Here is a 14,418-nt window from a genome sequence, read left to right as displayed (position 1 = left end):
GAAAGGATATAGGTACAGAGACAAAATTTAGAGCTAAGATGAAAGGATGGACTATCCAGAGACTACCCCATCCGGGAATCCATCCCATCGTCAGCCACTAAGTAGTGGCTGTGGGTGGTTAGGGGAGCAGGGGCAGGGGGAGGGGGTTTAGGGAACTTTCCGGATTTGAAATGTAAAAAAAGAAAATAATAAATAAATAAATAAATAAATAAATTTTAAAACAATAAAAAAACAAAAAACAAAAAAAAACAACAATATATATTATCTAATTCATTTAAGTCATAATTTACAGTACAGACTTACATTTGAGGGAAAAACAAGACACAACCAAATAAAACACTAAAAGCTAAGCAAACATGTACTGCAAAATAGGTATATAATATGAATTGTTACATAAGGAAGAGATAACGTTCTACATGGTAGGAAAAAAAAGAGAGGTTTTATTCCAGGCATGCTGATGCATGCCTGTAAGCCCAAACCCCAGAAGGAAAGAGTTATAACTTGGAGGATAGTGTAATGTATAAAGCAAACTCAAAGGCAATCAGAGCACAGAGTGAAACTATGTTTCAAACCATCCATACCTGCACAACTATTACAGTGTGGAGGTGGGGGTAGGAATGATATCCCAACAAAATAGAATGTAATGTTTTTTTCTGCATAAAACAAGGAATATAGAAATTGTGCCAACATTTTAAAATATCTAACATATTTAGTAACTGTAATTTTAAATATAACTTTATATACTTTGATGTTATTTATGAAATATATAACAACATAAAAGCCATAATAATAGCTAATCACTGGTATTATTATCAAACAGCCAAGGCAAAGCACGCCTATTATTCCAGCCCTGGGGAGGCTGAGAGAATGCCAAGCCCAACTTGGGCTATGCAGTAAGTTGGTGGCAAATCTGGGCTACAAGAAAATAGTCTGTCTTAATAAACCAAAACTGAAAAAGAATAAAGAATCCTGACTGCTGCCACACTATATTAAACAACTTCTAAATATTTTGTAGCCTCTATCCCAAATTAAGATGGTTGTGGATATTGTTCAATGATAGAACAACACAGGCATACAAGAAGCCCCAGAATTGGTCCCCAGCAACAAGAAAATGACAGATGATGAGGCTAATTAGTTGCCATTAATAAGATTAGGTTTAAGAAAAAGTAATACAAAATTTTCCCAACAGCCAAATCAAGGAGCAATTCATAAGAGACATTTTTATGTAAAAGAATACAGGACACCATTTTATCAGAATTTTAAAGACAACACAAATAGTATCGACAACAACTACATTGTGAAGCTTCTTTTTCTAAAGCTGTATGGTATCAAGCCATTCAATTACATAGCTGGGCCAGAAAAGCATGGGGTTTGTTTGGTTGGCTGGGATTTTTGTTGTTGTTTTTTGAAATGTCAGTGGAACTGTTCACATTAAAGACTATCAAGTGCGTCTTTGAAAGAGGAAATAATCTTCATGGCTTGTTTATGCAGTTTACGTTATTTGATACAACAATATAACACTTAAAGTCTGAATCTAACTAGCAACACTGAAGTCTTAATTTAGGTTGGTTTTACAGACATCAACATTATTGAAACTATTAATATATTTCTACTAGTCTAGCTAGATACATACCATAGATAAATCAAAACACATACTCTTTGGACTTCTGCCTTCTTTGTAGGGAGTTTTAAAAACCCACTTAATAACAGTACCTGTACTTAAAATGTACTTTCCCATTATATTTATTGTTGGGTGTGGTGCTCTGTGACTCTCAGTAGTTGGGAGGCTGAGGCAGAAGGATCGCCATGAGTGTGGAGCAAGCCTGGACTAGACAGGAAGCTTCATGCTGGCATGGGCTACTCTATCTCAAAATTCCAAAAACAAATTATTAAATTAAAAATATGGTCATAAAGTTTGGAGCTGAGACAAAAAGATAGACCATCCAGAGACTGGCCCACCCGGGCGTCCATCCCATAATCAGCCACCAAATGCAGACACTACTGCATATGCCAGCAAGATTTTGCTGAAAGGACCCTGATATAGCTGTCTCTCGTGAGGCTATGCCAGTGCCTGGCAAACACAGAAGTGGATGCTCATAGTTAGCTATTGGATGGAACACAGGGCCCCAATGGAGGAGCTAGAGAAAGTACCCAAGGAGCTGGAGGGGTCTGTAACCCTATAGGTGGAACAACAATATGAACTAACTAGTACCCCAAGAGCTTGTGTCTCTAGCTGCATATGTAGCAGAAGATGGCCTAGTAGGCCATCATTGGGAAGTGAGGCCCCTGGGTCTTGCAAATTTTATATGCCCCAGTACAGGGGAACGCCAGGGTCAAGAAGTGGGAGTGGGTGGGTAGGGAAGCATGGTGGGGGGAGGGTATAGGGGACTTTCGGGATAGCATTTGAAATGTAAATGAAGAAAATACCTAATAAAAAATTGGAAAAAGTTAAAAAATATATATGATCATAAACAGCCTTTCTGCCTCCTAGATGGTGAACTAGCCACAAGTCAGATGTCAATGTGTCACTCATGGCATCAATGCTGTAATGTATAATTTAAGACCTTATAAAGTTGATGCCCATTAGCTATATGTTATAAGAAATAGTAATAGGAGACTGCTTCCCGTATGAAGAATCTCTGGCTAATGGACAAAAGACCTGTGTACTTTAGATGCCACATGTACAGACTTTTATTATTGCACAAAACAGAAGTCTAGCCTTCCCTTATACATAACAGGAGCAGTAAGAGTCAGAAATTCTCCCCACTGAAATCTCAGTACTCAGCTACCGCAGACAGGAGGAAAGGAGTAATCTTTTCAAAGCAGTACCAGCTGCCTGCCTTGGTTCTAAAAGTTATTTTGTTGTTTCATATGGCCACCAGATTCCAAGATATTCTACACACTAATGAAACCCCTGAATGAACAGAGCACAAAATGAAATCTTCAAAGAATCTTAGTTTCCTGAATGTACTTATTTTATTCACCTGACTGCAAAGAGTATTTTAAATAAAACAACACAGTTATTTATTCAAAAACTATCAGCTGGTCCAGTTTACTGTTGAGGACATTTAAGGGTTATAATGTCACTGGCATGCAGTAGGCAACTTGCCTTCAAACTACAGTGAGGTTAAGTCACTAGGCTATTTTGGCAAGTCAAAAAGCAAATGGAGATAACTGTACAATTTTAATTTACAATCCCCAAATCTACAAGTATGTTTCTTGAGGTTATTACAGGAAAGAGATCTGAACAATTTCCCTGGGACTCTATTAGACCATACAGCTTGACTAGGACAATTTTGTGTATGGCATCAAGGATCAGTAAGCGTCCAAAGGGGGAAAAAAAACAGTTTCATGCTATTCTCAAGTTTTTAATACTGGGAAATGGACTTCAACAAAGGTGGACCTGCTTTTCTACATTAAATACCAGTAGTGGGAAGCATTTGTAGGTCACGGAGATAAAAGCTGGCTCAGACTTCTTCTAACACTATAAAAAATTTTAGAGCAATACAGTTTAGAAAATGTACAAAGTTAGAATTTGACCCCCATTCAAAAGGAGCTTAAACTTCCAGTATTCCTTGAAATAAAGAGTAGCACTAGGTTTTTAGCCACTTGGAACAGAAGTTTGGGAAATTTGGTAACAAAGTATTTACCAAGTGGTACTCAATAATTTATCAATCTAGAAAACTACATTGGACCAAATTCTTCATTCTCAGACACATATAAAGCCATAATTTACAAATCACTGAATAATTATGTCTCTGTACAGAAAATAAGCAGGACGGACATCAATACTAACTACAACACTGATGTGTGAGCAATATACCATAAGGCTCTGACTTCTGAATTAAAACATTTTAGGAACCTACAAAGAGAATGAGGCTTTCACATATATTCTAATAAGGACTGTTAATTGTGCTGGATGGCAAGTGAAAAGAGACAGTGACCACAGATACTGTACGTGTTGACAATTAAAATGTTCTCAACTAAACAGAAAATATTCAAGATTGTTGTCTACTTATTACCCATAAAAGGACTTTTAATACAAAGTTCAAAATTACTGAAAAATACAGTTTATATACATTTCACTATAATTATATCCATAATATGATAGAAATTTACCTTTGGATGCCATAAAAATGTCGGCTAAGATTTTCTGCAAAGACAATATCTGAATTTTGAATTGTGGGTTCCATTGATGGTCCAGAACACTGAAAAGAAAGGTAACCTTCTGAACTCAAATCTCTTTTAAATTTACAGAAATCATTTGGGCAGACTTCAGAGAAGAAAAATGGATAAATTACCTTCTTAAAACAGACCACATTTTAATTGTTTGACATTACTTTATAAGACATACACAAAATAACATTATCTCTGCTTCTAACTTTTGCCCACCCTATAGAACTCCATGAGGAGCACTGAGCCCTTGTCTCAGTTTCCCAGCTATGTAAGTCTCCACTGCCAAGAATACTCAGCATAATGTTAATGCTTGATATATATTTGTTGCATGAATAATAGACTTCTTTGGTTTTCTCAAACATCTATAGTGCCTATTGTGGAAATTTTTAAAGCAACTTTACACTGTTCATTCTCTGAGAACTGACATCCTTCTTCCTCTCCCAGGCAAATACTTATAGTATGCTGGGGCTGCATCTTATATTCTCTACTGAAAAACACCAACACAGTGAGATGTACTCTAGAGACATTAGCAAGTGTATATCTGAAAAGAACAATCTTAATATATGCCTAACACTGGAGTAACAATTGCCACTTAAAATATATACAAGTCTCTAATCTCTTTTACTCAAAAAAAGACAAAATAATAAACATTTAAATAAAATAATAAATAACAATGAAGTTTGCTTCTAAAAGTACTAGTGTCATTGTCAAGACATAAGGCAGTGGTGGCGCACACCTTTAATCCCAGCACTTGGGAGGCAGAGGCAGGCAGATTTCTGAGTTCAAGGCCAGGCTAGTCTACAGAGTGAGTTTCAGAACAGCCAGAGCTATCCAGAGAAATCCTGCCTTGAAAAAAAAAGGGGGTGGGGGTGAGGAAGAGTATTAGGAAAATAAATACATGAACATTCTTTACTTTAGTTCAAATAAAGTTTATTATCACTATCAATCTTTTAAGGTAAAGCTAATGTAAAAACAACAACAGCCCCAAAAGACTATTGGCTGTCTGGTCAGCCAAATATTGTTTCACTTACATAACAAATATTTGAACATTTTGAGTTTTCAGATTTGTGATGTGATTTCAGATTTCCTTTTGGGGGAAAGCCAACCAATGTTTACTACTGATCTTATCAGAGTAATCATTAGCTTTAATAACAAACGTGGTAGTTATTAGTAATTCTAAACTCATTCTATGTCTCGAATCTACTAACTATAGGACCTGGAATGAGTTAATTTTCTGAGCCTGGGAGTTTCCTCTTGAGTAGAATGAATTCCTTACACAAGGGCAACAGACAACGTAACATAAGTTAACAGCATCGGCTATTCCCTAGAAAGCACCACAGCACTCAAATGGTAACTATTTATATTCAGGTTATCAAGAAGATTGGTCATGCCCTGCTAAACACAGAACAGAAAAATAAGGATTCAGTGGTTCTTACAATTTACTCTGGTGCAGGTGCAAACATACACTTTTGCTTGTTTATTATTTCTTATCATTTCTGTGTGTGTGTGTGTGTGTGTGTGTGTGTGTGTGTTCTTGCCACAGACTGCCCGCAGAGGTCAAAGGACAGCTTGTGAGAATCAGTTCTTCTTCTATCATGTGGTAGCATCAGACTTGGTGGCAAGCACATTACCAGCTGGGGTCTCACTGACCCTGTTGGGTTTTGAGACAAGGTTTGTTTTGATTTGTGGCTGAGGAGGGATGGGTGGGAGATACTTGTGACAGAGTCTTATTATGCATGCCAAGGTGGACTTGAACTCAGTATGGAGCCTAGTCCTACCTTGAATTCACAATCTACTGCCTCAGTGTCTGGACTACAGGTGTGTGTCACTACACCCACATCCAAACACACCTTTTATCTCAATATTTAGAAAGATTTTATGTTTTAATTTTCATGAAATGACTTCAAGCAATTTTTTTTTAAAAAAATCTTCCATTAAAAATTTTATTTAAAAACAAAAATTCTAAATGTAGAAACTTACCATTACAACACCACCAACGTATTCAAAAGCACAATGAGCTATACAGCCATACTGAATGGTATAGCCAGCAAGTCGAAAAGCCTTTCCCAGAACACCACGAAGCATACTTTGATGTTGAGTCTGCCACCACCAGCCTGATGGTGAATTTCAAAGAGTTTTTGATTAGCATTTCTTAAAACAATTCAGAAAGAAACCTACTGTTAAATGTCTCATTAGACATACAATGAACTAACTGTAATCAGTATAGTTGACACAAATCAGTCTATTTCATCTTGTTACTACTGATCATGTAAGTGACTGAGTTCATGACTTAAGATAACCAGCATCTCATAAAACCACCCCATAACCTCATTTCTAAGGAAAAGGTCCTGGTAAGGATAGCCACAGCAAAACATTTCACTCAATCCTTGAAATCTTTATAAACATAACCTTCAAAATCATATAGAAAGCCATTACTAAACTTGAATGAATCTGCCCTTCCCCTCCCCCCAAACACATTCTCTCTCCTCTCCCTCTCCCCCCTCTCTCTCTGTCTCTCTCTCTCTCTGTCTCTGTCTGTCTCTCTCTCTGACAGAGAAAAGAGACAGTACCATTATTCTTCTATTATATGTCTCTCTCCTCCTCATTTAATAGCTGAGCTTAAGTCTATGTTTAAAAGTCTTAATAAAAGCCAGGCCATCCTGGTGCACAGCTTCGGAGTCAGAAGAAGGCAGATCTCTATGAGTTCGAGGCCAGCCTGGTCTATACAGTGAGTTCCAAGACACAGAGCAAGCTGGCTCAGAATTAAAAAAAACAAAAAACAAAAAACAAAACAAAAAAAAAACAATAAATCTAACTTTGCTTCTTATCCATGTATCCTGAAATTCTTTCCTGTAGCACATAAATCCCAGCTTCACCTGAAAGGAGGTTTCAGAATTCCAGCTATAACACACAATACCACAGTGTACGGTTTCCTGCTATTCCTGGCAACTACTGACTACTAATTTAATGACCCACAAGTACTATGAAATACTATACACAAATACTATCTGTTAATTTTTTTTAGTGCATGTGTATATATGTGTGTGTGCACATATGCACTCTCATACACACACTTGCATGTCAGTGTGGGCAGATGCATGCTGTGACAGACATGAGGAAGTCAGGGAACAACTTTCAGGAGTTAGTTCTCTCCCCTTGGGTTCTGGGTTTCAAACTCACGTCCTCTGGCTTTTGTGGTTCAGCAAGCCCTTCACCTGCTGTGCCATCAATACTATAGATTTTAAACATTTCCCAGTATCTACTCCCTCCCTCTGAATGACTCCTTACAACTGTTTCCAAAACTGTTTCCTTCCCAGAACTCAAGCCCTTGACCTGTGCAGTTCCTACCAGCCCCCATGAGGTTCAGGATGGTCAGCCATGTCTGTGTGCCTTCCTAAGTCCTGACTCAGAAAAGCAGGTACCTTTTTCTTTTTTCTTGACTCTTCTTTCTGATGCTGGCCAGAGCCTAAGGGTGCCTTTTCTGGTACTTTTAGATGTCCTTTCTCAAAAGCCCCTCTCCTTGTCATGTGGCTGCTTGTCCAACCTCCATGCCAGCTCAATTGAATCGGTTTGGCTTTTCCAGTGCCTCCATTCTCATCCTAAAGCAGCTGCTGAGATTACAGGCACCTTTGGGTTTTTCTTTTGAATTCTAATAAGATTGTCCTCTTTTAATAAACTTTAGCTTTGGTTTACTTTCAAACATTTCCTGACTTTTTTTTTCTTTAATGGGTGGAAAAAGTGAACCACCACTACTGATCTCCTAGATGGTATCACAGCTTCATAAAGAGAGTCCTACACTCAAGACCCTATGTTATTTACTCTTCACTTGGCAGTTCTTATCTATTCTTCATATGATAAACTAGGCATGTCTGTCAAACATTTCTTTGAGATGATCAAACTTGAGGAGGAAGTTGAGGGAACCTGACTTACATACAATAAGTCAAAAGTAAGGGAGGCCTTGTGAGGAACTAGCATTTGAAATAGCAGAGGCATAGAGGACTAAATCTTTGACTTGTGGAATAGGAACCTACGAGCTCTAGGTAGTATCAAAATTGAGAGGAATTAAAGGATAGCGAGGTAGTATCATACATCCATGAACAGAAGCATTGTGTAGGGAGGGGAAAGAGTATATTTTCCTCAGAATATCCATAATCTACTGATGACCTTGCCTCCATTGTGAAGGCAGGAGCCATTATGCTGTATTATTAATAATAAATTTCCATTTTATTTAATTTATTTAAATTTCTAAGAGCTGAGTAGCTGTTTTTAAGTCTGTTTCATGGAGTCTGATCTGCCCCAATCCATGACCTTGACTTGGTTTTGAGAATACCCTACCCCTCCTGCCTAATCACCTGGCCACCATATGGTGTTTTTTGGAGATTTCTCTGTGTTTCCTTATTGCTCCATTGTACTCTGTAAACCTGCTTTGCAACTACTCCTGGTTTCACTCCATAGAAGGGGCCCCAATGCAGAGATGTTCTCTTTAACCCCACTTAAGAGGGAGTCACTGGCCAGATCTTGGGTGCACCCCAATAAAAACTAAGCTTTCTTCAAATTTGTTCAGCAAGACATGAGGTGAACAAAAACAACAACAATGAACACAGACATGCCAAAGTTGATACTCACAAGCCCTAAACCCTATACAAAAGAATTACAGGCTACCAAGGAATGCTGAGAGTGGGAGACATAGTCGTCCACAGGGAAGAGCATACCAGTCAGTTATCCACTATCAAATGGTTACCTCTGAAAGCATATATACAAATATGTTTTATACATTATACAGACCGAGCAAATTATATTTAAATATATGTGAATATACACATGTATATACACATATACATGTAACTACAATTAATGAAAGCAGAGCCCATGAATTTGAAAGGGAATAAGGACAGGTATATGAGAGGTTCCAGAAGGAAAGGGAGCGAGAAATGATAATATGACCCCCAAAAAGAAAAAAAAAAACTTATTCTCCTCCCCCCTCAAAGTTCCTATAATTGCTTGCAAACAGGAACAGGCTGCCCGAGGCAGCCTTTCCTGAGCTTCAACCATTCACATTTGATATAGAATAATCCAAATCTTACTCTATTAGAGTTTTGGTATCCACTACAAGGTCTTATGAATGATCTACTAATGTCAGTGGAGGTTCTCACCTTGATGTAGGATGATTGCTGCTGCCTATTAAGTCTCAAACACTGGAACGAATGGCAGAGGTGCCCAAGCAACCCTCTATCCACCTGCTACAGGGTATGTACCCACTCTCTATCTCAAACTCCCCAGCCCAAGGCGGGGCTGCCCTTCCTCTAGAGGCTCCTCCCTATATAATCAAGCCATTTTGGTAAATGCTTACCTAACCTGCTCCCCCTGCCCCTTTTTAACCTTCTGTACTCTTGACTGCTGCACCCACCTGGTTCCTTTCTCTCCCATCTCTCTTGTCCTCCCCACTCTCTTCACACAGCTCAGTGTCATGACCACTCGCTCTGGACTCTCCCAAATGTTTCTGCCTCTGGCTATGTTGTCCCTTTTACCTAAAATAAACATTCTCCTTCACCATACCTGAGCAGTCATGGCCTTCCTATTTGTTTTTTGTTTGCTTGTTTTTTGTTTTTTGTTTTTTCATTCAACTGCTGCTGCCAAGGGTATAGCCTCTATTTAAGGAGAAATCGTTTCCTATGAAGGAAGGCCTCTATCAGGAGACCTGGCCCAGCTCCTGCTAGACTCCAAAACAAGTGCAGGTTTAAAATAATGACTCATCTCTGTGCTTTTAGCCTTTTGGTGGTAAATTAGATAATATTAAGTACTTCTGGAGTGTTTAATATGCTTAAATGTACTAAACGAAAAGAAAAGTCAATGCTTTTGGGAAAGAGCAATTTCTGAGTGCCTAATATAATATAACATCAATAAAAAATAGATAAGAGCCAGACATGCTGTTGTATTCTTTTAATCCTATTACTTGAAAAGCAGAGGCAGGAAGATCTCTGTGAGTTGAGGCCAGTCTGGTCTACATAGTGAGTTCTAGAACAGCCAGGACTGTATAGAGATACTGTCTCAAAGAGAAAGACATTGGGGGGTAGGGAGACAAAGAGAGAAGAAAAACAATAGAGAGAAGAAAAACATTTAGCAAGGCAAGGTAGCACACACTTAGGAAGCAAAAACAAAGAGATACTGAGAGTTCAAGGCTAGTCTGACCTACATAGTGCTTCCAGGCTAACTAGAGGTCGGTCCTTATATGCAAGGCCTAAGAAAGGAAGGAGGGAGAGAGACAAAGGAAGGAAAGAGAGGAGGGAAGGAAGCAGAACGGGGAGGAAAAAAGAGACCAAGCAAACACTATCCTGAATAAAAGATCAAACTGGCCAGGCATGGTGGCACACACCTTTAATCTCAGCACTTGGGAGGCAGAGGCAGGTGGATTTCTGAGTTCAAGGCCAGCCTGGTCTACAAAGTGAGTTCTAGGATTATACAGAGAAACCCTGTCTCGAAAAACAACCAACCAACCAACCAAACAGATAAAACTGAACATCGTAAACAGGAAAAACTGATCTTACTATACAGTCTCCATCAAGAGGGATGATGCTGTCATCTAAATGATGCTTTTTCCAAAAAATATCTAGGTTAGATTCAAGATATTAGACACATCTACATAGTCCACATATCCAAGACAATAATATTGAAGACTCAAAAAAACAAAAACAAAAACAAAAACAAAACCATACATTTAATGAAAGGGGGGAAAAAGAAGCATATAGTTCCTCCGTGTGCCCTATCTGCAGCATTCCTGAGATCACAGGCCTTGGAAACTGAGGGAGAAGAACTGCACTGAATTTGAAGCCAAACTGGATACATGAAAAGGGCCAAGACAGCCTGGGCTACAGAACAAGGTGCTTTGTCAAAAGATAAAAGGGAAAAATGAATAAAAGAAAAACAAAACAGAAAATAGGTAGAGTACTATTGTAAAGTGCACAGCACTCAAGTACAATGTAAAAGCCTTAATTTTAGCCAAGAAAGAAAAACTCAGTCTATAAAGCACAGTATCACTACATATTTACCAATACCTCACAATATCCATGCTTTTCTTATTGTCATCTTAATAAACATGACACTGATTTTCATTTAGTTAATAATGTTAAGTATATTTTTCCTATGCATATTGCCCATTTGTCTATCTTTGAAAAAATGGGTTTTTAAACCATTTGTCCACTTTTATAATTATAACTTTAAATGTAGTTGAATCAAAGATTTTAAGCATGTTATGAAATACTCTCACAATCCAAATATTTGTGAAGCTGAGGCAGGATGATCTTGAATTCAAGGCCAGGATGAGACACAGTGAGACTCTGCTTCAAAATAAAACTCAATATAGACTATTATATAAATTTACTAAGAAGATTAGATTCAGGCTAAGAAAAGATGAAATGAACTAGTATGTAGATTGGGAATTAAAACATGAAAACAGGTAGACAATGAAGGAAGCAAGAAGTACCAGAAATCTAAAGGAAAGAAGATGGTAGAGCACAGACTGGTTTGAGGCCCTGTGTCCACTTCTACCCTCGGGGTAGCCAGACCAATTTCACAGCACCAGGTTGGACTGGAGGGAGCCAGGCATGTGGGTAGAGGCAGGATCTTGTTTGGTGTTGAGCACACAGGTGAAGAACACACACACACACACACACACACACACACATACACCACATACACACACACCACACACAAACTATGGAACAGCTTCTGAGAACTGGTTCCATTTATTGGGGGAACAAAGGCTATTTAAACCTTTGGGGAGTGTACATCATTTGCTAAGGCCAAGGTGCTGGGGATGCTTCGTTTGCATGAATAGGAATTCCAGGTGCTGTTGGAAGTGACTTTATAAGGGGAATGGAAATTTAACCTGGTTACCAGCTATATAACCTCGTCTGGTGAGACAACGATCGGGGGCACAGGACTACATATGCAGGGACATACAGGCCTGGGGGCATGGGACAGCAATCCTACTCCTGTCAATCTCAGGAGGAGATTTCTGGGGTTTGGATACCCCTCAACCCCACTGCTGCTCCAGGCCTGTTGCCATGACTCCCTGGGTCTACAATGGTGAATTTTATCAACTTGGCACAATCTAGAATCACTTACAATTCTCAAAGAAGGGCTGTCTAGATTAGGCTGGCCTGTAGAAATGTCTGTGGAAGGTTGTGTTGATTATATTAAAGTAGGAAAATAAGGCCATTGTAAATGACACCATTCCCTCATCTCAGACCCAGACTGTAAGTGTACAGAAGGGACTCAGATGTTGGTAGCTTTACAGTCTTGTAGAACAGTAAGGTAGCAACTGTCTCACATGTTTTTGTTTTCTCAATCATGAGCTGAGATCAAGAATTCCTGACATAAAGTCAACTAGTAAGCTAAGAGTTAGTTACCGATGTGTTGTTTCTAGTATATGACCACTGTAACAAATTGCCATAAATCTAACAGCATAAAACAATACAAATATCTAAACTCAAAGAATGCAGGTCAGAACTATACAATGAATCTCACTGGTTAAAACCAAGGTGTTAACAAGGCTCTATGTCTTTTCCAGATATTTTAGGTAAAAATCCTTGGCTTTTACCAGCATTCATTGGCTCAGAGTTCCTTTCCTTTACCCTCAAAGCCTTGCATTTCTCCATCACTCAATGGTCCCTCTCCATTCTCTTACTGACAAGGACACTTAAAACTATATTCATCTCACAGTCATCTACGATGGTCAATGTTCTTATTTTAATCCTATCTTCAAGTTCCTTTTACCATGATCAATAAAGTGTTCTCAGGTTCAGGGATTAGGAGATAGGTCTTTGGAAGGCCATTATTCTACTTATCTCATCAGGATACTAACAGATAAATCTAGAAATTATCCAAGTGTACCCCCAAAAAATCAGAACATGGCATCAACTGGCAACCTTTTGAAATATAAAGTCAAATTATTGGAGGCAAGCTCAAGATAAATAATCACATACTTTGGGAATGTGGTTCAGTGTTCTATATGAACAAGTTCTCCATGTGACTCTATAGCAAGGTAACTTTGAAAGGCACCGTTATAAATTCTCAAGGAGGCTAATGGCCACATCTAGCCTCAGAAACCTTGTTCATCTATTCACTACCATAAGCTACATCATTTACCATATCCTAGCTGTGGTGTGAGTAGAGGTGGGGAGCATGAGCATTCAAAACTGAACCTAGGGTGCTAAGCATGCTAGACAAGCACACACTAATGAGGTAGAGCCTCAGACACTTTGACATCTTTGACTTTGAAGCATATTCTCACTAATTTCTTGAGGCAGGCTGGTCCTGACTCACCTTGTAGCCCAGGCAGGCCTCAAATCTGCAAATTTCTTGCTACCACTTCCCAAGTAGCTGAGATTACAGACTTGTGCCTTGAAGGCTGTGCTTCAAAATTCTAATTTTACCTAAGAAACAAAAAATGTATCTTTTATTCCCTATTATATGTTCTAAAAACTAATGGCATAAACGTTTATGTCATTAAGATAATGAATCAATTCCTTTAAAGAAGAACATACATACTTTATTAAAATAATTAGTGAGAAAGCTAAGAAAAACAAAGTGTTCATAAATAGTGACTATCACTTAATATAGCAAGAGATATGCAGAATGATCTTCCCTAGCAATATAGCAAAATTCAAGTAATGTTGGTCAGAAGGAAGCAACGCTGTGTCTTTCTACATTAGTTGATATTACTGATAAGAAGATTTGTAAGTATGCTGGAGCATACAGTTAATCAGTTTCTGTTAACATATACATGAGAAAATACCAGGTATTAGAATAACAGCAAGTCCTTATGTGGTAATGTTTGCTGTGTGCCAGGCACTACTGTAATTAGTTTACAGAGGCTAACTTGCTTAAATTTCAGGAATCTCATTTTACAGATGAAGACAGCAAAGCACAGAGATTCTGAGAACTACTCACTTAATTCAGAGCATATGGCAGAGCCATTTGGCTTACATTCTCCTCCGATGCTATACATACATCTCTCACTTTGAGTGAAAGAAGTGTTTTGGCAACTATCAGATATATGGGAATAAAGAGTGACATGGAACAATTACTCTGATACCTAAACCACACAAAGATCCAACAAAGAAAGAGAACTTCAGACCAATTTCCCTTATGAATATCGATGCAAAAATGCTCAATAAAATCCTCGCAAACCGAATCCAAGAACACATCAAAATGATCATTCATCATGACCAAGTAGGCTTC

General features: G+C 38.4%; 1 protein-coding gene across 7 annotated transcripts in view; it reads right to left on the bottom strand.

Moving 5' to 3' along the window:
• The window catches only part of Immp1l (inner mitochondrial membrane peptidase subunit 1), an 85,449-nt gene that overhangs the window by 54,105 nt on the left and 16,926 nt on the right, over positions 1 to 14,418 (bottom strand). For all 7 annotated transcript variants that reach the window (XM_029536317.1, XM_029536316.1, XM_029536315.1 and 4 more), the window contains 2 exons: positions 6,157 to 6,290; positions 4,120 to 4,208 (listed from right to left, as the gene is read on the bottom strand). In XM_029536317.1, the coding sequence (XP_029392177.1) occupies positions 4,120 to 4,208; positions 6,157 to 6,261 (194 nt within the window). In that variant the 5' untranslated portion in view covers positions 6,262 to 6,290. The remainder of the gene's footprint in view (positions 1 to 4,119; positions 4,209 to 6,156; positions 6,291 to 14,418) is intronic.

The sequence above is a fragment of the Mus pahari genome, chromosome 3, assembly GCF_900095145.1.
Source record: "Mus pahari chromosome 3, PAHARI_EIJ_v1.1, whole genome shotgun sequence".
Lineage (NCBI taxonomy): Eukaryota > Metazoa > Chordata > Mammalia > Rodentia > Muridae > Mus > Mus pahari.
This window is presented reverse-complemented; position numbering and strand designations above follow the sequence as displayed.